Raw genomic sequence first — 26,373 nt, 5'->3', positions numbered from 1 at the left:
AAGAGCGGGCGAATGTTTTGGCAGAAGGTTTGAGTTGTAAGCAGCATGAGGTGGCGCCACCAGTACCATCGTTGGGGCAGTGGCTCGTCTGGCGTTGTCGCCGCCGCATAAGATGGGAACATCTGACTTCTTTTGATCGAATCAGGCAAGTACCCCAAACATATTTGGTATTAAAAAATACTAGCTACAAAATACCATTTCTGTGCAAAATTTGAACTGCGAGGATTCCGCGGTTTATCTGGGAGAAGCATTCTACATCGCGCCTCTAATTGTGCAACACCCTATATGTATGCATTCCATGAAATATTCGTAGCTACCTCGTCAATCATGAAAAGATTTTCCTCAATCACTGCCTCCAGGTGCATATATGCATGCCACGATTCTGCTTTGAAAATCCATATATATGTCTTTTCAGTTTCAGGGACGGCAAGCGCCTGTCGACCCCTTCGTGAATCTTGAAATCCTCTATTATATCCATTTTCTCCCCTGTTCTTTCATCATTAGCAAAGGTAAGTGTGCGAAAAAGCATCTGTTTGTCTCCTCATAACCACAGCCAAGATCGGTGCTTCCACTCATATGCTTCCGGGTGTGCTAATTATATCACTGAAGCCACAGTGAAGCCAATTTTTCTGGCCATATGTCTTGAATTAAGAAAAATATGAATGACGAATCATTAATAACCATAAGCTGTGTTTCCAGGCGAGGAGGATGTTGAAACGCCTCCTCTCTGATCTGTTGCAAACCGGTTCCGCTGCTGCTTCCATCGTGCTGAGGGCACGCGCACACAAAAGCCACGGTGAATATGGTGACGCTCAGGGAGCCCTCGTTTTTCTTAGAAAATAAAAAAAAATATTTTTTGTGTTTACTGGGAGACAAGGTGCGCCTCGCCAACACGCCTCACACAGCTCCGAGAGCGTGTTATAACGGGTGGACAATAAAAGTACCAGCCAAGTCGTGACCACACGGTTGCCGCGGTGCAGTCTCCCTCGGCTCCAAGCTGTGCTGACACAAGATGAGCAGCAAAAGACGAGCCTTTCCAAACATCTAACCAATATTCATTCAGTATGTCCCGCCGTGGCATCAATGACGCCAACAGACTTTTCCAGTTCGCAAGACGACGTCGTGGTGTCCATACAGCCCTTTCGTCCCGCTTGAGGTGTGCAAAGCGGCCGGCGAAAGCTGCCCCCAAAGCGCGCCGATGCCGCGTGGGGGCGCTGAAGACAGCGGCGCCGTCAGAGCAAGCAGCCCGGCGCATTGCTGCAGTAGCGTTGTGCACGTGGTAAGAACGCATCGCACGCGCTGCTTTTTGCGTTCTGAAATTTTTTGGTTATTTTGTTGTCGGCTCGGCTTTGAGAATGCCACCAACAGCAAAAAAAAAAAAAAAGAAGACACAGCGCTGGTGCTTCGTGCCTGGATGCAATTCTGGGTACAGATCTTCAACAGAAAAAGTGTCCCTCTTCCGAGCTCCAAATTCGGAAGAGTTATTCGCCAAATGGACCAACGCCATTCCCAGGGCTGATAAGCAACTGGAAGAGAATTCTGCTGTGTGCGAGAAGCATTTTGACGCAAGGTATGAACTATTTTATCCCACGGCGCGCTTTTTAGCGCTGTATATGCGCATTCTCAGGTGCTTGCCTTAGTGGCCGCTGGTGCTGTCTTGATCGTCAGGTGTGATTTGTGTTCTCGTATACAGACTTCAGTTCATGCATGGTTCTCTTCGTTCTTTCCTTGATAGGTTTATTGTGCGGAACTTCAAGGAACTTCAAGAACTTCAAGGTGGGGCATCACCCGACTCCGGCCCAGTTCATTGTCATCATGAGGTATTACTAATCTTGCTGTTTTTCTGCCATATTCAGTTTGTTACCTTGCATGCATCATATACACTGCATATTTAAATTGTTTACACTTGGCTTCAAAGATGAGTTACTATTCCGTGCTTACTTTCAGGTGCCTCAGTTTCTATAGTCTTGCCAGAAGTCCCAAAGGAGGCAATGTGCCTGATGGCGTGGTTGAGTCATTGTTATCTGTAGAGGAACTACTGAATGAGACCGACGGTGGAGAGCAAGAAGAAGAAAGCCGACCACTCCAATGCGATGCAGCTGAAGTGTCTGTGGACCATGCTTCCTACTCAGCTGAACGAAGTGATGCCCGCCTTATATATTATATCGCTGGCTATGTGGCAAGGAAACGTGTGTTGTCTGTCGACTGTGAGGACTGCAAGGATGCTTGCCTAATGAAGAAAGAAGACGTGCCCAGCTCCGATTTGCCCGCAGAAGCATCGATGCTGTGGGACCTTGGCGGGCTTTTGTATCCCACACACTCCCTGTACAACCTTATTATGACACTAGAGAACAAAATTACTAGCTTTTTCAGCAGAACTTGTCTCCACGCTAAGTCGGTGACTGACATGTGGAAAATGATTGGCGAAACAACAAAAATAGGCTGCCCCCAGCACTCACCTACTCTGACGAATTCTGTAGTTAAATTTTACTGCTTAACCCGGGTTCACTTCTTTTTGAAAGGGGTAAATCAAAAGGAAGATGAAAGGAAAGCCAAGAGAGTGAAGCCATGCGTGCTTTAGCGGGCTGCGGAATAAGGGAAAACTGCCACACTTTATTCTCTAGACACCTGAAGTCTTTTTTGGGTACCATCATGTACACATGCCGGCGACCGTATTTTCACATAATGATAGATTTAATAAACAAGTATTCTGTCAGAAACACGTCTTTTTCTGTTTTGCTGGTTAAGTGCACTCATCTCTTTTTTTTTTTATGCTCCACGAGCTACATTTCCTCGGAGCATTTCTTAGAAGAGGGAATTCAAAAACGTTCGATTGCTCAGATTACAAAGCATTTAAAAGAACTCAATGGGGCGAAAAATTAATCTGTAGCCCTCCAGTACAATTTTGCCATTTCCTTTTGGCCTCGGCAAGAAAAACGCCACTAATTCTTTCACGATACAAACGCACTGCGCGACACAGAGTAGTCTTGCCATGTAATCATCTAAAGAGCAAAAGAAAAGCATGCAACACCTTCCGCATATGTTGAAATTTTCCTCACCGTATTAGCGCGAATTTGCATGCTCTGTTTACATCACATGAGCTTGAAATTGAAGCTCTTAAGAGGCAGATTGTTATTAGCTTCTCATCGACATGTGGACTTCGAAGAAAACCACCGCAGGAGGCAAAGGTGGTGATAATAAACAAAAATGCCACACATTGTTGAGGAAGCCGAGATGAAAGCAAATGAATTAAAATCTGAAGGCATTAGGACCGAATCACCCTAGCAGCGCGGAGAAGGATGGGCATTCTAGAAAGGTGTCTGAGGGTCTGTGTCAGCTACTTTTCATGCCAGCACACAAATTGAACCTTATGAGTGGTCCAGCTGCCGTTAAATTAAACCTCCGCAAATTTATGCCGAAAAAAAATTGATTCTCGCAACTGCGTGTCATCTGCTCTAGACAGAATGCCGTTCTGATTGGTGAATATTTCTTAACTCGGGCCTCATAATTGCTTTGTGTCGACAAACCACCGTCACCGAGCCATTTCTCACCTTCAGCGGCATTCTAAAGCCAAACCACGGTGCGCAAATCATGCAATTATGCGCAGTCCGCGCACTTGCCCCCATGCATGAGCAGCGACCGCGGATAGCCACCCTAACAGCGCCCTTAGCATCAGCGCCCCTGGCGGCATCGGTGAGCAGCGGTGCCATTTCCGGTAATGGAAACGCGCCGCGCTTTTCACACAAGTTCTAGTCCCGCTGCGACATTTTACTGTCGACCGCATCGCCGCCTTTCGGTTGTCTGAAAGTGAAACCCAGCGCCTGCGGTGCCTAGTATATTGACCGTGTGATCAACGGGGTTATAACGGGGTCGTATTTTTTCAACGCAGAGCTCTGAATGGAAATATCTGGGCAAGTTGGTTGGAATACGGGAATACATAAACAGCTAACAACTACAAGAGGCAGACGTACAATAAAACAGGTTCTTTTGCTAGCTATGTAGGTCGTATGTATATTTCGATGGCAACTTATTACTTTTTGTTTCTTTTAAAACCAAATATTTTTCTCCGAGTGCTATATGTAAGATGTTCTTACTGTATGTTTTCGTTGTGTAGTTCAAGCATTGTTCAAGCTCCATGTTTCAGAGTTTACCTTAGAAACCACGGGTGTCACGACAATCCGTGAACACTAGAGCTGTGACCGAATCAGGCTGTCGCTTTTTGGTACCCGGGTTAACGGGGGGATGCATTGGAAGGTCTATGTTGTCTGTGCTCTACAAGGCTGCGACTTCTCATAATCGTCGCTGATATCAGTCGCACTGTTGTGAGCGGTAATGGGTGTTGGTTAAGGTTTTCTGTCTTGGTGGTATGCGGCTGTCCGTCAACTTTTGAGAGCACTCATGGACACTGCTGTGAACGCTACTGTCGCCGTTTGCGTGTGTATGTGTGTGTTGATGGCACCCCTCCTGTTGTAGCAAGTGTGCGTCATCCAAGCGGAGTGCGGCACACTTTAGCACCGATCATCTCGGTGAAAATGCCCCAGTCTCTAGACCAATACCTCTCCTCTCTGCTTACAAAGGTGAGTGGCCGACGCAAGTAGGCAACGCAAGCGACTGCTTGTGGGGCCGACTGTGCGTAGTTAGCGTAGATCATGATTGTGCTCTTGTGCGGTTGCTAGTTATTTGCACAACTCGAGGTTTTTTCCGTGTGATGAAATTGATCTCGTGATGTGATTCTTTTCTCACAGCAGGTCATAAATTCAAACAGCGCACATATGTTTTGCCTTACAGCAACGCAATTGATGCTTGCGTTTGTAGGAAGTAACAACCTCCCGGTATACAGCTAACGGTTTTATTACAACACGCAACCCTGTAGTATAATCACGTGCGGCAAATGTTTTACGTTGACAGCTGGTAAACATCTCACACACACCCTTGTTTCCGTTCCGGAACTTTCGAATCTTTTCTTGCTAAGCACTGTTCGTACTCGGCCTCGATTCTGCTGAGTGCGGTTGTTGACGTTACAAATTGATTGTTTGGCTGTAGCATCACATTAGAATCAAACTTTGTTGACCCTAGAACGAGTTTTACGAGTAACAGGCAGTAGAGTCGTTTTGTGTGTGGCGTTGGGAAGCGCTCGACACTTTTGTCAAAACGCAACGAAATGTGAACATTTTCGTCGTGGAGATTGTGCAGTGGTCCAAGGTGGCACTGAGCGCTGGGACTAGAGGATATGGACTTGGGGACAGGACGTGTAACGTCTTCGCTGTACAGCGGAAGAAAGAGGTGGTTGGTCTTAAGGAGAACTTACCAGGAGCTGAACAGAGTGGGATGCAGAGATAAGGCTGGAATAGAAGAAAGGGGACAGTCTGAATGCAGACTCTATGCTGCTGGATCGCCTGACAAATATGAGATTGTTGACGGAAATAAAGTTCTCATCACCACAAAATGGGGAATATCCTGTCTCGTTGAGCGGAATCTGTCATTGCACGCGATGAGGTGGCGCATAAAAAACAGAGGATGTAAACCTTGAGAAATGTGTGTTCTGCTTGGGTTTACAGAGACGGCTAAAAGATGGCAGTAATGTTTTACCATGATCGTACGCCTGTCACGCACTTATGCATCTGACCTAGTCTGCTCCCTGGCATACCCCGGTAGGGCGACGTTCTGGAGCAAGCTGGTTGTGGTGTGCCATCTTTTCATGCGTTTTATTGTGCTAAGTTCATTGGGAAATTCTGTGCTTTTCACACACAGTGTAGAATAGGAGAGTACACAGAAGCTGCTTTGTGTTTAGATTACTTTGTGGACCCCCTGGAATTGCTTGGGACCTCAGTGTAGAACTGCCCCCATAAGTGACACCATTGTTTTCGAAGTCACCATTGCTAGCATAGTGCAATGTGTTGCTTGTCACCAAACCCTTTGGTTTGGTTTGGTGTGTGGGGATTAATGACTCTAAGTGACTTGGGCTACCAAACCCTTTTCCATCTGTGGTGTTTTGGCCTGGAGGTTGATAAGCACTGCCATCATTGCATGTCCCATTTCTTAGCAGAATAAGTTGCTTGATGAAATAGCTGTCACCCGTGCCACAGTAACAGATTCATTAGACAATTCTTTTCTATAGAGTGTTCCTTTTACATTCATTTTTGTTTTGCAGGTTCAAAGATAGTTCAGTTTTTTTTTTTTAAGCAGCTGCAACTTTTGAAGTGACCAAATTAATGTATCTTTGTGACATATATCAAAAGTGGTCTTTCACATATCTACTCCCACAGGGGCCCAGTAAGGGCCTGCACTCTTTCTGAATGAGGTAACAATTATCTCACAGCGGTTGAGCTTTTATCAGCCTCCCCCAGAGTGTGTAAATGTGTGTCCTCATTGTGCTGGCCGCAGTACCACTATGCAGACCAAGCCAAAAAGGACATCACCAATGCCCTGCAGCACTACCGGAACCTGTCGCCAACCTCAGCACAGTTCGGTGAGGGCCTGCTCCACTCTTCATGTGTCAAGGCCTCGGTTGACTTGTTCTCTCATCGTGCAGCTTAATATTTCATCCATCCCATAGATGAGAAATGCTTTGTCATGAATGACACCCGCCACTGGATTTCTGGATCATGATAGTGTGTGACAGTGCCTGAACTGTTAAGACTGGGAAAGGTGCTTCACAATGCGTGGGCCACAGGAGCAGGTAGTTGGTCTACGAAACCTTGTGTAAGTGATTCAGGTGCGAGGGAACTTGTAGTGCTAATAGATCTGGCACCTTTGCAACAACAGTCACAGTTTAAAGCTGATTCAGAGGCACCTTTTAGGTTGGCTCCAGGGCAGTCTTTGAAGGACAGTGGGGACATTTAAAATTAACCAATGGGCAAGGAGAGCAGCCAATAAATTTTTTGTGCACATACCTATTCATTCACTTAACATTGCTCATCCATGACGCAAATTCCCTGAGAGTCCAGAAGTAAACACGGATTCCAAGCAGTTGGCTATTGCCATGTCCATGCTGTGCTCTTCAGGCTTTCAGCAGAATTCAGATCGATTTTGTTGGGATAAACCACAATGATTACTTCGCACCAAAGGGAGGTTTTACTAATGCAGCACTGAAGCATAGGAATGAGACATCTGCAAGTGCCAAATTTTTGGGTGCGAAGTGAATATGAATTGATAAAGGTTAGTTGCGAATTGAAGCACATATTTTCGAATGTTTATGTAACAATTTTGGGTGTCACACCTAAGGGAAAGACAATTGCATATTCTCAAAACACAACCATGGAAATAAGAAACAGCTATAAAATACTGTTAGTAACCTTATACTGACCATAATATATATTTTACTTGTGGGGTCTCTGGTAGTGAAGTTTAGTTTGTGGACTAATACCTCGTCTAATTCTTTGGATCACCAATGCACTCACTGAAAGAACTGTACCATATTTTAACCTCACTGCTCACAACTGTGATGGGATGTAACGTGGCGCTTATAAAGTGGCCATGAGCTATCTGCAGATATTTGTTTACTGGAGGAGTGGTGCCAGCGCATGGTTGATTATCAACGGGGCAAGGCGTGCGGGTATGCTGGCAAAATGCAACTAGACAGGTTGCGAAACTGGCACAAGAAGTAGGATGTTTTTCTTTTTGTCATTTCTGCAGTTAGCAGGATTTAATGATGCGACGCTCTCACTCTAGCTCAGCAGCACGTTGTGAAGCTGAGCATACATGCTGCACAAGCTTGGAGCACAAGGGGTTTATCGCTAACATAACAAACACTGTATTTATCTCTTCAAAATACACGACTTGCCAAAGGCATAATCTAACAATAGCACTGTTTTCCTCACGTAGCAACATTTCAAGTATTTGTTCTTCCCATGCACAACATTCGACCGGAACCAGTAATAAAGAATGTCCCAACATCAATACCAACTCCATTCTAGCCATGTGTAGAGTAACATTATTTTTCATATATTTTGCTTCTTTATTGTAACTTCACATGTGATATTTATTTTCTGTTGCTGAGGTTTGTATATACTATTCACTGTTGTCGTTAGGCCCAAACCTGTATTATGTGCATTTTTTCTACTTTCAGTTGTTTTAAATTATGTTCAAGGCATTATTCTGTATGTCATTGTATTATCGCACTTGTAAAAATCACTTTGTGATGATTGCAGTATCTACAAATAGTAATTATGAATAGGAATTGACCTGATTGGAGACATCGAGGGCCTTGTTCTGACTGGGCATGCATTAATGCTACGCAAGGCCAAACCACAGAACTAAAAAAAAAAAAGTGGTCTTTTTGTTTCGTCCACTTCTGTCTGGCTATGTGGTTTGTGTTGTGTCGAGGCATTTAAAAGTCAGTTTAATATCGCTTCAAAATGCACTGTTTGAAACTTTTCGTTTCGCAATTTGTATGATGGATGGGAGGACACTATGGCTGTATTGTTTATTATCAACTTGTTTAGACTTTGAATTACTATTTTAAATGGACATATTTTGGGCATTGTCACAACTGATGATTTGTGGTGCCTTTTTGCAGGAACAAAATGTGTGAAGGAAATTGTTGATTTCGTGAAAGAAAATGAGAAACTAAAAATTGTGTGTCTTGTCTTGGCTGCAAGTTCTTTGCAAATGCTCGCTTATTTGAGACATTCGTCACTGAGCTTCATGCAGAGGAACCTTTTTTATTTTGAAGATTATTGTTTGGCAGCAACATCATATAAAGATCGCCAGTGCTTCCATTTTAGGGCCTCCCATATTATGCTAGCCTGGGTAAATACCGGCCCATTCTGGCTGGGCACCAGTGTGGTTACAGACAGCACTGATTGCGGTTGTTTTTGGGCAGCGTCCCAGTTGCATGCTACACATGTTGGATCTGTCATGCCTTGGGGTTTCACCTCTCGGCTGTTTGTGGCATCTAAGGCGTGTTTAGAAGCGTTTGGGGCGTCTTTTGACCATGTTTCGCAACTGATAATGGCAGAGTCTGCACAAAAAAAGATGTGCAGGGTGTAATCATACACTCCAAGTGCTTTTTTTTTTAAATCTAAATGGTTTATTCTACACTAGAGAGCATAGGAAGCATGCTGATGTCCAGAACTTGTGCATTTCCTTCTCAACTAATGCCCCAGGGATGACTTTACAAGGCTGTTAATTTAAATTACTCAACAGCTGCACAAGCTAGCATGAAATAAAATGCTGTTCTGAAGTCGTCATAAATAGTTAGTACATAAATCTGTGAACTGATGTTGTTCTTCACAAGAACAGGCATGCGGAAAAGGATTGGCCAGGGCGAAGCAATCACCAACTTTGCCAGATTTCCACCCTTGTGCTCCAAGGGAAGTGTTGGGGAAGTAATCATGGGGACCCAAGAGAAAAGTAGTACACAGTGCAGTTGCCACTATTCCTTGCACTGGTGTCTATTTGCAGTATTCAACGATGGCAGCAAGAAGGAGCTGTTCTGCCTGGATGGCACCATACCGGTCACCTACAAAGGTGAGCCACTCTTATTAAAGCAATTCGGCTGGGACGTTGAATCAGCTTGGCCAGAGTTAGGCTTTACGAGAAGAAAATTAGCAGGGTCTACCTGAACTTTGTTTGCGTTCGATGGTTGCATGTTCTGTAAAGCCTGGCTGAAAGCATCTTATAACACACCCAAGCTGTTCCAGCAACCTTCGGACTCGCTTGTAGGACTATACAGCTGGAACTGATGGTTTGAAGGTTCCGAGAATCTGTTAGCAGTCATCACTGCTTAGGGTTACTGATATGGGAAGTCAGATGTAATGGGTCTGTTCAGCTTTGTTCTAAATGTGTGAAGCTTTCAGGGCTTTTAGAAGCAGCTGGCTTGAACGGGAATAATACATTAGATGGATGGCTGTAGTTTAGTAAAAAGCAATGTGCAAAAATTGTTGTTGAGGTTCTCATGCTTAGCACCACATATGCGCAAGAGAGAGAGTGACCAAGTGAGAGCACCGTCCAACAGTTCGTAAAAATGCTTTGTGGGAACCTTCACTATCCTCTATTTTTTCTTCAGGGTAGCCCGAGAACACTTGGTAGAAAATCGCCTGATTATTGAGGTTTGCAGGCGTGCATTTACTTCTTCTGTGCCTACATAGTTTGTGTGTGTTGCAGGTGCTACGTACAACATCCCCGTGTGCATCTGGCTGCTAGACACACACCCGTACAACTCGCCCATGTGCTATGTGAAGCCGACAGCCTACATGCAGATCAAGGTGTCTCGCCACGTGGACCAGACGGGGCGCGTTTTTCTGCCCTACCTGCATGAGTGGAATCCTGTGAGCCTCCTCCTCCTCCTTATTCGCTTGGGCATTCAACGCAAATTATGTGACCCACCTTGCTTCACACTTGTTATCTGCTTATTAATGCGAAAGCATTACTAGGCTGTGTCAGCAAGGCCGTGTGGGCAAAATGTGCGTACGAAACGTGTGCACAGTCTTGTGTCGTTATCATAAGAGTTAAGGTCAAACAAATGGTTGTAATTGAAAGAGGATGCTGTCAGGATGCTAAACAAAAAGAGTTATGTCAATAGGATGATTAGTAAATTAACTAGAGCCAAAAATGTAAAAGTAAAATCAATGAGACGTCGAAATAGCCATGTGACTAATATCGATGTCTAGAGGATGTGACGTCACGCCAGCTGGATGTGAATGTGTTTCTGACTTAATGAGTGAAATAAATGCCTGATAGGGATCAGAAGTGTGCAGTGAGTGTCAAAATCTCGCATCGGCGAGATTTGTCCGCGAGGTGTATCAGCGAGATTCCACGAGTGACAGAAACTTCACCTTTCCTTTCCCAGAAACCAATTGTAGAACTCTGGTGAACTTTGATGCATTCCACGGAACACTGGTTGTGTTCGACAAGGGGCCTGTGATATACCGTGTGCAGCAGCAACGGTCAGGCTTTCGCATTTCTCTAGTACAGATTCTCCAGTGCTCTTAGAAATTTTTGTCTTTTACTTCGCGACAGCACTACTTACTCAGAACTGCCGTCACCTCCTCTCTTTGTTTATTCTCCTTGCGTTAGCCGCCAGGCGTGTGACAGAGCCACTTCACGTTTGAACACTTTCTGGACTGCACACAGATAACTAGTTATGCCGGCCTAGTTTTCCCTGGGCCAGCGCAAATAGCCGGTCTTGGCCAGCTAGCTTTCGGGGAAGGGCTGTTTCAACAGCTTCTCAGTCCTGATGCCAGTGCAGACTTCAGTCACTATAACGTGCCAAACATCAGAGCTGGCAAAAGGGCAAGCTATGCTCTGGGTAGGGCAAAATCATGTACCTCATTAGTGCTTGCAAAGTGTCCTTGGGTTGAAAAACTGTCTGGAAAGGTGTCCTTGAGCAGCACAAGGACTGTTAAGTACTGAGAGCTTGTTGAACAGTGCAGCCAGAACGCAGTATGAGCACCTGAAGAACGAAGGCCCCTTTGTAAACAAAGCTATTTAATTTGAGCTTAAAATGCTTATAAATAGATAAAAATAAATTGGTCACAGGAAGGGAAAGGTGCAGTATCTGTCACACTTGTTCTGTGGACACCTGAATAGCGTAGCAAGGGAAGAGAGGAAGGCGGGAGTGAAAGTAGAAAGAGAGAAAGGGTGCCATAGTGGAGGGCTATGGAATAATTTCGACCACATGCACTGACATTACACAGCACACGGACGCCTCTCCATTTCGCCTCTATCAAAACGCAGCCACCGGCGGTCGGGGATCCAAATTTTTGGGTAATTCAAATGCACTACTTGGTTGGGCCAAGCTCCATAGAAGTTTGTATATAAAAAGGCCCATTACATAATTCAAACACGAGATAACAGTTACGACACGCTGCTGCTCCTGGATATTCTTGCACTCACCGCGTGGCCGGAAACATGTCTGCTGTGTGGCAGCCTAATCACAAGGCTATGTTGCCTGCAATCAGGAAGAGAAAGTGAAACCATGGAGGAATGGGTATAGCAGGCAATTGGCTCCATGGCGGCCAGAGGTGCCTGAGGTTAGCGGGTGCCTCCTCTCTGTTCCGCGTGATCTCCGAGATGAGCAGATAGAAGCTCATTATTTCCACCCCAGTTAATGTTGTGTACGAATGATTTTGCTGTCGGTGTGATTCTAGCCGGCATCCAGCTAAGGCACTGGCTTTGGACGTAAGCAACAGGTCTCAAACAGGGGTACGTTGCATCCAGGTATGATTGCTATGATAAGCAATCGTCAGTATAGCCGTACTCAAAGCCGTCATGCATGCTATGGAGTGGACTGTGTACATCTTTCGCCTGTGCAACAGTAGGTGCAATGAAAGACGGATGTCCGCGTCTTCAAGGATATCATAAGCTGACCATTTAGTTTTAGAGCTTATCAGCCTGTGGTGACTGCGGCTATTGTCCACGCATCAGCCAGCCGGTGAGCCAATCTGCGTGCTGCTTGACACTCTCGATGGCTGCACTGTGCGTTTCCGTTGCTTTGACCTATGTGTTCCTTTTATTGCATCACAACTGTGCGCTCGTCGAGCCCTGTTTGCACGTCTTGATGCAGAGCATCCTCGCGTTTGACGCGGGCTGCTTGTGAGGAGGTGTCACTGATACTGCGTAACGTCATGTAGTATGCCGTGGAATGTTTTACCATTTTCAAGCAAGTTCTGCCCTGATGCTCCTGAGAGTGGGCACACGTTAAAGCATTCATAAAAATGGTGATTAAAAAGTGAGCAACCGTTGCCTAGTTCTTCGTTAAGTAAATTTACAGTGATGCAAGTGGCTGTTGTCAGTTTGTTTTTACATAGGTTAATTCAAATTTTTTTCTTGTCCCTTGGAGATTAAATTGACAAACTTTCATTGCAGACAGGTGTACAAAATTTTCTTAAGTACCATGAGAGGCAATGTAACACATATTGTATGTCTTATATATTACTGGGATTTATTATTTATGTATCCATCTCTTAGCAGTTTTATGCTGTTTCTTTTTTAGTAAGTTTATATTGAGTTTATTTTTTCTTAGTGTGGGAGCTCATTAATTTCAAATTCATTATTTTTGAATAATTTGAACTCTGCAACTTGATCTCGCCAAGCTTTATTGCGGTGCTTATAAATATCGAGAGGAGGCCTCTTTCTCGCTGTGGGCGTAATTAGGCTGATGATGATTTGATTCTGACATGCGTGTCACTGTTTCGGCAGGCCTCATCGGACCTGCTGGGCCTAATCCAGGTAATGATCATCGTGTTTGGGGAGACGCCGCCCGTCTTCTCCAAGCCCCAGGATGATGGCCAACCTGCTTACCTGCCCAGGGCCACCACAGGTGAGGACACACGAGCAGGGGAGTGATTGGGATTACCTGAGAGAGAGGTCGTGATGGGTGGCTAGATAGGAATACATGCAGCAACACTGGTTGCCTGTCTAACCACACCCAAAAAGTAAGTCCCATGCTCTGAAAAAACATAGAAGTGCCTGGAGAGCTTTTCAGCTCTCTGGCCAGGCGCCCAGTACAAAGTTGTTCCCTGAGAGTTGCCTGATCTTGAGACGTGCCAGGAAAGTCGCAAACACTGGCAACTGCTTCTCTTGGCAGTGACGAGAAAGCTACTTTGTTACTCTTCCAGGTAGTTCAGCCACACAGTGGTGCATGAGGTTGCCCGGTGCATTGCTCGCTGTGGTTGGTTGGTTGGTTTGTGGGGTTTGTCCCAAAGCGACTCAGGCTATGAGAGACGCCGTAGTGGAGGACTCCGGTAATTTCGACCACCTGGGGTTCTTTAACGTGCACTGACATCGCACAGCACACGGGCGCCTTGCTTTTCGCCTCCATCGAAAAGCTGCCGCCGAGGCCGGGATTCGATCCCGCGTCCTTGGGAACAGTAGTCGAGCGCCGTAACCACTGCGCCACCCCGGCGGGTACATTGCTCGCTGTGGCTGTTCATTAACCGTGCAAGTGGCGCCATCTCAGGAAGTTCATTTCAACTTTTTTGAGATCCTGAGAAAATAAGCAGTTCTGTGGAGTCCTGGGAAAAGTGTTTGGTTTTATTCGTGCAGTATACAATGCTGCTTTAACATATACCAAACTGTGGCTATTTAAATGCTGTCTTACATGCTTAAATAATATGTACCTAAGCACTTGCAAACTTATGGGGGAAAAAGTTACAAAGTGTTGAAAAATTATGAATATAAAAATAAAAAGCACTAATAAAAATTTTCTGAATATACAGACGGTGGTACAATGCCTTTTTTAAATGTGGCTTGTGCAGTCGTGTCCGACTCTTCGTGACCCTATGGACCATGTCATGCCACGCTTTCCGGTCTCTCACTATCTTCCTAACATCACATAACTTCATCTGCAGTGCCTCGAGGATGCCATCTAACCATCGCGTTCGCTGCCTACCCCTTCTCCGGCGACCCTCAACCTTTCCCAACATCAAATCTTTCTCCAGCGACTCCGCTCTTCTCATCAGATGACGAAAGTAGCTGAGCATTAACTTTCGAATTTGACCCTCCAATGAGCAGTCAGAGTGTATGGCCGACAATATCGACTGATTTGATCTTCTGGCAGTCCAAGGAACTCTCAAGAGTCTCCGCAAGCACCACAATTCAAACGCGTCAATTCTTCGGCGGTCAGCCTTCTTCACAGTCGAACTCTCGCATCCATACATCACAACTGGAAAGACCATAGCACGAGTTATACGGATCTTGGTTTTCAGACTAACGTCTCTGCTCTTTACTAGGCGGTCAAGGCTAGCGATGGCTCTCTTTCCCAGAAGCAGGCATCTCCTAATTTCATGGCTGCAGTATCCTTCCGAGGTGATCTTGGAGCCAAAGAAGAGAAAATCTGTCACAGCTTCGACCTCTTGTGCATTGATGCTCCAGGACTTGATAGGGCAAGACGCCATGATCTTTGTCTTTTTAATGTTCAGTTTAAGCCCACACTTCTCACTCTCTTCTTGTACGCGCATCAGAAGTCTCTTGAATTCCACTTCACTTTCTGCCATTAAAGTGGTATAATCCGCATATCTAAGGTTGTTGATAAGTTTTCCAGCAATCTTCACTCCAGCTGAAGACTCGTCCAGACCGGCCTTCCTCATGATGCACTCTGCATATAGGTTAAATAGGCAGGGCAACAGTATGCAGCCTTGCCTCACTGCTTTCTCAATCGGAAACCAATCAGTAAGACCATGCCCAGTTCTGACTGTGGCCTCTTGTCCTTCATACAGGTTCCTGAGGAGACAGATGAGGTGAATTGGAACTCCCATCTCTTGGAGAGCTTGCCACAATCTGCTGTGATCTACGCAGTCAAACGCTTTCGCATAATCAATAAAGCAGAAGTAGATTGGTTTCTGGAACTCTTGCTTTTTCCATGATCCAGCGAAGGTTGGCAATTTGGTCTCTAGTTCCTCTGCTCTTGCGAAACCCAGCTTGCACATCCGGAAGCTCCCGATCTACATACTGCTGCAGCCTACCTTGGAGGATTTTCAACATCACTTTGCTAGCATGCGAAATAAGCGCGATCGTGCGGTAGTTGGAACAATCTTTGGCACCGCCTTTCTTTGGAATGGGGATGTAAACTGACCTCCTCCAATCCTGTGTAGGTATTGTGTAGGTATTGTGTAGGTATTTCATTTTTTTACGTTAACTCTTTCGGGACCATAGCATAAAACAGACGATGCTGAAAGCTCGCTGAAAAAAAAGTTTAATTAAACGAAATATTCACATTATTTCACTACGACATATACTGAAGTGCAGCTATTAAATAGCATTTAAAGTAACTGTACGTCACACAATGTAAAACTGTTGCTATGCAAACTTGATGAAAGGCATCCTTAAAGTAAAAAAAAAAGGCATGCATATGAAACTAAAGCACCACAATAAAAATAATTGGAATGCAACAGATATGATACACTGTCTCTTCAATAGTAAAAACTTGGAGTTTAATGCTGTTTTAATGCTGTTTGGAAGCAGTGGTCATCATTCAGTTCTCACAGTGGTTGTTGCGTGATTCAGTCCTCTGCAGTCACAAAATGTAGGTTACCAAGGCACTGATATGTTATGGGGTGAAGTCCATTTCGAAGGTGTGCCATTCTAATTATAACGTTGATAAATTGCTAAAAAGGTTTCGTTTTCTTTTCGGCTTTCCTCTGCTCATAGCACAGTTTACAATTTCCTCGTTTTGAACTTTTTGTGGTTTACAGGTGCCATTTGTTATGGCATATTTTGCAGAGGGTGGCGGAATGTGATCTAGTTTGTTATTAGAGTTGAAGATCTGAAAGTCTACATGCCCAAACCTCACTCGATGTGGCTGAAAGAGCTTTATACCTGCTGAAGTTTTGGAGCAGCTAACGCACATGTTGGTGTTTTTCTTGTTACTAAAACCATAGTGAATGGAATAATACAGCGGGAACACAGAGTGAGATTGTGTAACTGGTCAAGAGAGAGCTGAAATTGAAAGAATGCTTTCTTTGGGCCACTCGTTGAATGACGTTCCAGGCTGACGTTTGATTCACCCGAGCTGAAGTCAGAGTTCTTGAAGTTGTTCTAAGACTTTCCGCTATTACTGTCCTGCTGTCATAAAAGAAATCAACAGTAGAAGAAGCAGCGGAATCACACAAAGGGCGCTGAATTCATAGCACTTTCAGACACGAGCTTGACAGTGTTTTTGAATGACCACCCCATTCTGAATAATTATTTCTTTTACGTTGCCACCTGCCGAAATAAAATTGAGCCACACCGGAACCGAAACTGCTGTTGTCATAATATTTCAAGCCGTTATTTTGTCACAATATCTGTCTAGATGTAGCTGTGTGTTCCATCGTAAGAAAATTTGTGTTTGGCAGTTTGTCAAAAATCATTGTTCATACGTGAACTATGGCCTTTGTGGCGGCCCCGCAAGAGTCTTTCTTTGAATCTCATTAATTTGGCCTCAGTAATCTCAGTAATTACGACCACCTGGGGACCTTTAACGTGTGCTGTATGTTAAATATCCGCAGGCGGTTGAAAGTACTCCGTAGTCCTCCACTACGACTCTTCTTTCTCTTTCGACTTTCACTCCACCTTCCTCCCTTCCCTTACGATGCGGTTCAAGTGTCTGGTTCAAGTGTCCCTTCTTGTGACTGAGTCGGCAGCGTCCACTTGCGCCATGTGCGACGTCACTTGTGCTTTGACATACGCCGGCTCACGCGAAGCGCGGTGTTTACTAGCGTAGTGAAGCTTTTCGCCTCAAAATAACCACATGCTGCTCGTAGAATCCAAACGCACAACCTCTGAGTGATTGTGCTTCTGTGTAGTTGTGTTGCACTGGTTATGGGACAACAGGATACAGTTAGTGTAGGGAAAGGACAGTATTGCAGCAAGAGCTTTTGTGCCCTTCTTGGGGAGAGAAAGTCTTGTAACAGGGAAACGTACCATCTGCGACAGGAGATGCGCTGTGCTTGCCTTATGGGCATGGCAAGGCGCCTTTGTGGGCAGGCTTTCTGACCAGCGCAGCTGTATAGGATTGTGCAATTTCTGCTTTTATTTATTTATTTGTGACAAAACGAAGAAACTCCATCAACAGCTGTTCAGGTGCTCAGGGACGGGCGTTTCGCCACAGGTGACGTCTTGTTAATGGGAGTTCACACTACAGGACTGCCATGTTACAGTCACATGACTTCGAGATGGCCATGAGATGTTTAATGCCAGTGCCCACAAGTCAAGTGGGCAATTAACAGCTAGGCTGTGGGAAGGACAAGATGACAGTTCCCATGCGTCATAGCATGTAAGGCTAGGCTAAGCATAATAGACAGCCGGGGTTGACTGTGTGTGTGTGTGTGAGAGGGAGAGAGAGAGAGTTCACAGCCTCGGCTCTCTGCAGGTGCCTCGGGAGGAGGGGGAGGATTCTTCCGCCCCACGGCCGGAGTGATGGCCCCAGCCATGGGTGGTGGTGGTGGGCAGCCACCATACCCACCATCGGGAGGAGGCATGCCACCCTACCCACCAGGGGGGACCACCATGCCCACCCCATGGACACCCTACTGTGAGTACTGCCCACCTTTAAGGAACATAATGTTTACCTGCAGTGGTGCTGTATTTCTGAATATACTCTGTTTATACCTGAAGAGGCTTGATGAAAATCAATTAGAAAAAGTGGCGAAGAAACAATGCATTATTTGAGAAGCCGCTGAAGGGACCTTGATTGTAAACTGCATCAGTCTATTACTGCACCCTGACGACAAAGGCATTGTTTTCATCTAAAATGAAGCTAAATAAATAAAAAGCATTGTAGAGGTCTAGCATGGCTAAATGTAGTGTAATGTCGAGCGATTCTACTTGATCTTGGGGACTCACCATTAAGAAAGATGACGACCATAAAGTAGCCCCAATACTATACATGCGCGTTGCCCCCCTCACGCATGTAACCTCCATTTTCACCACAACGATAGGCTTTCCCTGTGAATGGTCTATGAAAGGTTTTGAGGATTTTCTGCGAGCAGGAGACATATTTCAATGTTGTGTAATTTCAGTTTCACAAAGCAAACTGCGGATTTCATTGACTTCGTTTATATTGTGGTTTTAGTGCAGTATCAAGTTTTAAAGGCAGGAAATACCTTTTGAATGCTATTTGTTTGAATCGACGTGTTTGTTTATTCAAAAGGACTTGCAAAAAACATTTACTCTGAAATATTGTAAACGTGAAGAAAATGGTTAAGGTGGCAGTGTTTTTTTGAGCAAGTAGCTCATAACAAATTTTTAAAAGGTGACCATTTTCTGATAAAGAAATTTGTGCAAAATATGAGTATAGATCATATGTACTCAATTTTTCGTGTTACACGAAAAAATGTGGTTCCTGATTAATATCATGACAGCAGGCAACGTAATGCCAATGTTGACAGCTCGTGGTCCTGTAATGGAAAAAAAAATGCCTCTTTATGCAACCACCAGCAAGTGATCCCTTTCTAAAAATACTGACACTTTGCAAATAAGAACTGTGTGTAGAATGCGCAGGGTATCTCTAGGTAAACGTGCAGCAGCCGCGGAATGATTTGGACAAGTAAGGAAAGCTTACCAGCAGAAGCATGTTGGCATTCTGGATCGGTTTGATGCAGTTTCACTCTTGATGCTAAAATAGGACAGACAAACTTATCTTCAGTGTTGCTGATATCCCCATTCAAAAACTTGTCCATAGATGCATGTCAGACTTGGTGGAAACTCAACGTTTCCTTGCACGATGCCATGACGTAAATAATATGCATGTTACTTAACTTGATTCCGGAGGGGCTTTATATCTCTCCACACAGTGAAAAAAGGAAACGGGAAACTGGAACGGAGAGAATAGTCCTCTGTTGCTCACTGCATGGCTCTAGCATCCTGGGAGCGCTTGAAAAGCAGGAAGATATGAATTATAAAGCATCGATAGCAGGCTATCGATGGGAATAGGAGGGGCAAGGAAATTTCGTAATGTGCACAGTGTGCTTTTCCTTTCAATACATCCATCTATCTATCTGTTCCTGGCCCTACGGGGCTAGGACGGTAGCTCAACGCCGCTTGTGACGGGGGCTAGCCAGCCACCGAATGTTTATCTGTTGTAGGCCGTAATTGCACCCGCCACAGCTTACGTGGTGGAAGACGGCTGTTGCGGCGTGCATCTTTCTCTCTGTCTTCTTTTTCTTCTCTACTTTCTCTCTCCTGTCCGCACGAGGCAGCGGAGGTGGCTCAGCTACGGAACCAGTAGCAGGCCCGTGCATTTTTTTTTCCTTCTAGATACAGCCACAACACACAGACGCCTCTTCGCTTCGCCTCCATCGAATTGCAGCCGCCGCGGTTGGGCTCGAACCCGGGTACTCCGGCACAGTAGTTGGACGTTTTACCACTGCACACTCATGCGGACAGCAAAGAGAAAGTAGAGAAGATGCTACACATCAGCATCTGCTGTTAATTAATGTTGCCCACACTATGTGCCCATTCGCTACACCCTAGTGCAGTTGACTGTTTCAGTAACTTTTCTTCCCTCGTGGCCTTCTTTGTATATTTGTAGCCGCCCTTTCCTTTAACCGTACTTTGCTAGGCTATCTTCTATGCCTGCCTTTTAGAGATCCCTAGGCGCATTCACTTAGAGAGGACTTCAGAAAACTAGCTCTTCCCTCTGTTTTATATCGTGGTCCAAACAACAAAATGTCGCTCACCTCCTTCATTTTATTAGAGGGGTACAAAATCGTTCAGCACCGCAAAGGAAATGCTTGACAAAGGCCACTCTACTGCCCCTTTAAACTGAGGGAAGGCCCTTTAAACGCAAAAGGGACAGGTAGGTAATGTTAAGGGGCAGGGAGTGCACAGAGTGGGCCAAGGAGACCATGTGGGTTGCATGGGCGCAGTCACGCAGTGCAAAGAAGGCCATTCCATGACCAGTGTTCTAGAGGAGGTATTCAAGTGACATCATGAGCGCCATTTTGTGGTGCAGAGTGCATCTCCAGCAGTGCAGGTTGGAACAGATAATGTTAAGGTGGTTAGGTATGCCTGGAGCCTTTCACCACACTTCATGCGCCATAAAGTGGCCGCCACTGTTACATAGGTGCACACTCCCATTGGCATCACCATTGCTTTTGAAGTAGTGCATGCCATTATTATATTAGCAGTTCCATCTTACCTCTACTTACCTATGGGGCTGAAACGTGGAAGCTAACAAATAGGGTTCTACTAAGTTGAGGACAACGCAGAGGGCTATGGAAAGAAAAATAGTAGGGATAACTTTAAGAGAGAGGAAGCGTGCAGAGTGGGTCACAGAAATAACTCAAGTCTAACATTCTAGTGGAAATCAAGAAGAAGAAATGGGCATGGACAGGACATGTAGCGCGAAGAAAGGATAACCGATGGTTGCTTAGGGCAACTAACTGGATTCCAAGGGAAGGAAAGCGTAGCAGGGAGTTGCAGAAAGTTAGGTGGGTGAATGAGGTTAAGAAGTTTGCAGGGGTCAAGTGGATAGAGCTAGCACAGGACCGGGCAAATTGGAGGAATATGGGAGAGGCCTTCACCCTGCAGTGGGTATAGTCAGGCTGATGATGATGATGATGCCATTTTTTTACTCTCCTTTGTAACATCCGAGGTAGAATTGTTTCCTGCATTTAGTGGCACTTAGAAGGTGTCAGTTTTAGGCAGCCACCAACTTGGTGTGCATGTGGTGTGTGTTCAGCACCGGCGACGGCAGGTGCCACCCCGGCCAATACAGGGGGTGGAGGAATGCCCCCATACCCCGTGTACCCTCCATCAATGGGAACGCCTGCCTACCCGCCTTACCCAACTTCCAACAATGCCACGGCCACTACGGGCTACCCTTATCCACCAGCCAGCACCGTGAGTGTACCTTCTCTCTCTCTCTTTGATGATTTAACAATGTTGCTTTAATTCTTCGAAATGAACCTTTCAGTAAGCTGTTCCGTTAAAGGGAGCTGCGACCCGATTTATTAAATAAGATGCAGTGGGATGAATTACAGAGGCCGCTCACTTCACAACAGCGTAAGCATGTCTTTGAATCAAATGGCAGGAGAAATATTTAATGCGATTTTCTCAAAACGAATGCATCTTTTTCTGCTGAGCGTACATGAACTTAGTTAGGGAAGGTCAGCTTTTACCTAAAGTGAAATTTGCATCAACTGGTAGTGAGCGTCGCTTTAAAAAGTAGTGTTTCGCTCCTGCTGTTCAAAATAGTCCAAGCTGGCACCTAGTTTGACCACTGCATTGAAATGCTGAGATGAAAGGGTGACGCAGGAGGGCTGGGGGAGCCCCCGCAGTAACTATCACAAAGTGTGGCAGCTGTTGCTACCTCTGCTGTGCAAAAGGTTCAGCCTGCAAGGGTTGCGCGCGCGCGCGCGCGCACGCACGCACGCACGCACACACACACACACACACACGCACACACACACAGCATGTGTGACTTGCTAGCAACAAACTCTGAAAAATTTTTTCTGTACTGTGGTCTGTTACTCACTGGCATCGAAGTGTCCAAAGTTGAGCACGTATTGTCAGTAAAATATCAGTGCTATCCAGGATTAATTTCTACCCACAAGAAGTAGTGTCGACAAATGCTAAAGCATTTGTGAATGCTTGCCACGAAATCATCGGAACATTGCCACAAAATCATTGGAAAGCGTGATAGTTAAATGCTGTTTGAAGCGCAAAATGCTAAAAGCCAGTGTCATGATCGCAGCTGACTGCGTGCTTTCGTTGATTCATACATGCAAGGATAAATGACTCACGCAAAAAAAAAAAGAAAAAAAAAAGCTGCCGCTTCTTAACGTGCGCAGCCGCAATATCTTACGCTACGCCGCGCGTACAGCACTACGGTAAGAATAAACGACTCTCGCAAAAAAAAAAAAAAAAAAAAAAAAAAAAAAAAAAAATCTGCCACTTGTTAATGTCCACAGGCGCCATAGCACGTCAGCCGCCGCGCACAGAGGGTTCGCAGCACATGCTGGAGAAAGCGTCCGACGTTCTGTCTGAAAACGGGCTGAGATGGCTTGGCGCATGCGTAGCGTGTGCTACTGCGAACAAATTCCGGGAAATAGAAAGGAGAGAGATAGCTCGGCAAAAGAATGGGCTCACCCTTGCGCTTCGCTCTGTCGCGTTTTTCCCCTCTCGTTCCCACCGGTTCTCTGTGGTTCATTCGTGCACATGGCTTGCAAATGTCACTCACGTGCTGGCGCGCGGGAAACGATAACCGCAGATGCGCGCGCCTTTGGGGAATGGGCGCGGCGCTGCCGTAGACCAGCCGTAAAACGTCGCACAGCAAACGGCCGAGGGTGATGTGATCGTCTTTGGGGAAGGCACACTTTCCAGTGCGTGGTGCGGAGTTCGATATATCGAACGACCGGTGAAATTGAGTTCAGTGTATGACGCGGCTTTCCTATACTTTTACATGGGATTTTCAAGGGGATATTCCGTGAGTTCGATATAACCAAAATTCGATATATCCGTTATATAGCTCTACTTGGGCTAAAGTAATTGCAGGCAATCTATTCCACACCTTGGGAGATTCCCCTGAGCACATTGGAGTTGAAAGATCATTTTTCGAGCAGCTTCATGAGTGTAAAGTTAAAATTTGATTTAAAGATGTTGAGGGGAGCTACGAATTATTTTGTTAAATTGGAACTTTCCAAAATCGCTCACTTAATTTGATACATTCGATTATGTGGCTTTGCAGTATCCAGACAGCTATCACGGCATCATTTTAACAAGGCGTAATTGTGCCAAAAATGAAATTTTGGCCCGCAACAGCTGACACAACAAATGCGTATGCAAAGAAGCAGCAAAAATTATTGCCTCAGTAAGAAGAGCCCGAGGAGACAGCAAATTTATCTCCCATCAAAGAAGTGGGTTACCTTTGCATGTTCTTACTAAGCAACGACCGCAGAAATTTGGAGTGCTTCCAGCATGTCTTTTGTCTCCTTGTGTGTTCCCGCAAGCTGCCACAGCAGATAAGGAACATCCACCACTTCACCCGTGATCTGTTGAATTGAATTCAAAATTGCACATCTCGTTTTGCACAGTGCAGTTTGGTAAAAGCGGGGTGAAGGTACTCTACAATGTTACTGTTAGCTCGCAGCCAATAAATTTTGAGACTAAAAAGGAAGTTTTTGACCTTCATCTTTCGAAAAAAGATGCACAAAGTGGGACTGATCACGAAATTAGTTTCGTTGTTTCGAGTTAGTTAAAACATTGGACCTTATGGTCATCTGAGGGGAATTGGAATATTTTTGTCAAATCGGGATATCTTTGTTAAATAGAGTTTTGACTGTACCAAGCAGCCGAATGCACCATCATGCAGCAGAACTACTTGGCTGAGTTCTCTGTTTCATAGCTTTCTCCTCATTGTCTAGAAAAGCTATTTCCCACTTGTGTGCTCAGGATGTACACTGAGGTTGTTCAGTATGAAGCAGGCCTGAAAGTTCAGGGTGGTGCAATGGTGCAGGCTTCCCCTGCGTCCCAGACGGGCACCATCACCCAGGAGCACATCCGGGCCTCCCTGCTGACGGCTGTCGAGGAGAAGGTTAAGGCCCGCCTCAAGGAGACCCTCTCTGGCGCACAGGTGAGGGACACGGGCAGTGTTAAGGGATTTTTGAAATGAAGGAGAGTGTGCTCAATTCTCCATGCACTGGTTATGCACTGTCTGTATAGAAAGGCTGTTATCATCATCATCATCATCTTAACTGTGCCCACCCATTGTGGAAAAAATGATGAATTGCAGCAGCATCATGCTCCGAATCATCTCCTTGATCCCCACAGAATTTCCTAATCTCATCTTATCACTGAGCCTACAAAACTAAATCTTCCAAATCTCATCTGTTCACCTGACTCTGGGTTCTGTATACCATGTGGACTTGTCCTCGTGGTGCTGCACTTTATCATATTAATTTCAGGCATGCAGCACTGTGCCCTCTGCACAGCATCATTAGAGAGGATGAGGGGATTGGAGGCAAACTTTCTTATTTTTCAACTTACAGCGATAGAAATTAGTGCACTGACTTGAAATAGCATCAAACAGTCGGATATAAAGTTTTACTGTGATATCTTGATTAGTTTTTGTTTTATCATAGTTTACATGTTGTTCACATCGTTTATTGCTCATGGAAAGGCTAGCACGACTACAAAATTGACTATGGTTCTGTAAATGGTTTTAATATTTGATAAAAAGTGTGGTCTAAATCAAGGAATTCTTATTTAAATAAGTATAGTTTAAACCAACAGATTCCTAATTTATTTCTAAATTTTCGTGCCCTTTCTTTAATGTACGGAGTATGCACCTTCCTTATTGCTTAAATATATCATAGCCTAATTACTCGTTAATAAAAAAAATTAAGTCTAGATGGTAAATATGAGACTGTCTTGATACAAAGCATATGTCACCAATTACAACGAAACAAGCGGCATTTAAATTCATGCATCTGTTGCAGTGTTGTGCTTTCCACAAGCAAGGTGATATGTTCGAAACAAACTTTTGAGAAAACAAGCCTTAAAGTTCTAAACTAGCATGCATTGCCTACTTAAGCTACGTTTTCTGTATATTTATTTGGAGCTTTTTAGAATTCGAATTTGTTTCGTCTCTATGCAGTCTCGATGCATTTGTACGAGGTGCACGTACATCGAAACTGGGCTATGACAACGCTTCGTTGCAGTGTGTTGCTTCGAAATTCTTTATGTGTATGGGGGCGTTGGTGGCTGCTGATGTGGGCAACATGAGACAGGCTGCTTTTTGTTGGCGACGTTGAACTGCCAGAACTGGCACTGTGTGCTCACGGCACCGCCGCAGAACTTTTTGAGCTAGTGCAGTGCGTGCAGCTGATTAGAGTGTACTGATATGCTCTTTCTCAGCTTTCTGAATATCTTTAGAATAATTGGCATATATAGTTCGAATTAGGCCGGTAATATTTTTTGTCAATAATTTTTTTTTGAGAACTGCACATACGCTGTTGCCACATGCCATCCTGCCGCGATCGATATGCATAAAATGAAGGGTTTCATGCCATGAAATGGCTTATTCATGTGACAGGGTTCATATATATTATGCTTATGCATGGCCTGTAAAACTGGATTACAGTGTAGACTGCTTCTAACGTAGGCTGCATGGGCTGTGAAAATCTGCGCTATAAGCGATACCACACCATAACCAGAACATTAGATTTTCGTGTCAAAATAGATGCCACGTGGGTAGCTTTTCTTTTGAAAACATCTTATTAATCAGCAGCCTACTAAATTACGATGCGCACTTAGATTACTGTCAGCATACTGCGCACAGTGCAACCATGAAAATTACTGTGACCGCCGCCGAAGAACTGCATATGCGCATTTTATCAACGCATGCCCAGTCCCTGGTGGCACTAACCTCCACAGTTACACTCCACGCGATATGCTTATGTTTCCTTTATGTTTGTTTTCATAAAGAATGCGAGGCGTATCAGAAAGAAACCTTTTCGTTGGAAAACAAGCCTTGTAGGGAGACTGACAGAGTGTTTAGGGCTCTGCTGCAGGACATCTGTTCCGATGACGCCTCAACGTTTCGTGGTTTGCTGCGACTCGAGAAATGCAGGGCTGACGTTGTGTGACCAAACTTGAACGAATGTTTTCACTCACCCTTTTACGAAATGAGCAATGTGCGAATGAAGGAAAGCATGAGAGGTGTCACGGCGAGAAAACATGGTGCGACTGAGATGAATAGGAAAGAAAAAAGCAAAAAATGAAAGATGGCCTAGCTTTGCTGTGCCTGGATATACAGTAGAATCTCGGTGATACAAACTCTGTTGATACGAAATGTGGTGTGATACGAATTCATGAAATTCCCCGGCCGAATTGCATTGCATTCAGTGGGCAAAAAATCGGATGTTCCAAACACTTTTTCTTTCCGCTACGGGTGATACGAACTTCGGTATCACGACCGGTCGAGGCCCACGCACACACGCACAGCGA

At 45.0% G+C, this 26,373-nt stretch overlaps 1 protein-coding gene across 1 annotated transcript in view; it reads left to right on the top strand.

The window, feature by feature from the left end:
* The first annotated feature begins 4,185 nt into the window (after positions 1-4,185).
* Positions 4,186-26,373, top strand: part of TSG101 (tumor susceptibility gene 101) — a 34,872-nt gene continuing 12,684 nt past the window's right edge. Inside the window, exons 1-8 of the mRNA XM_084583939.1 lie at positions 4,186-4,577; positions 6,385-6,469; positions 9,406-9,471; positions 10,108-10,271; positions 13,144-13,264; positions 17,795-17,956; positions 21,107-21,267; positions 23,882-23,998. Of these exons, the coding sequence (XP_084440065.1) occupies positions 4,533-4,577; positions 6,385-6,469; positions 9,406-9,471; positions 10,108-10,271; positions 13,144-13,264; positions 17,795-17,956; positions 21,107-21,267; positions 23,882-23,998 (921 nt within the window). The 5' untranslated portion in view covers positions 4,186-4,532. The remainder of the gene's footprint in view (positions 4,578-6,384; positions 6,470-9,405; positions 9,472-10,107; positions 10,272-13,143; positions 13,265-17,794; positions 17,957-21,106; positions 21,268-23,881; positions 23,999-26,373) is intronic.

The sequence above is a fragment of the Amblyomma maculatum genome, chromosome 11, assembly GCF_055883805.1.
Source record: "Amblyomma maculatum isolate TAMU_Amacu chromosome 11, ASM5588380v1, whole genome shotgun sequence".
Taxonomy (NCBI): Eukaryota; Metazoa; Arthropoda; class Arachnida; order Ixodida; family Ixodidae; genus Amblyomma; species Amblyomma maculatum.
This window is presented reverse-complemented; position numbering and strand designations above follow the sequence as displayed.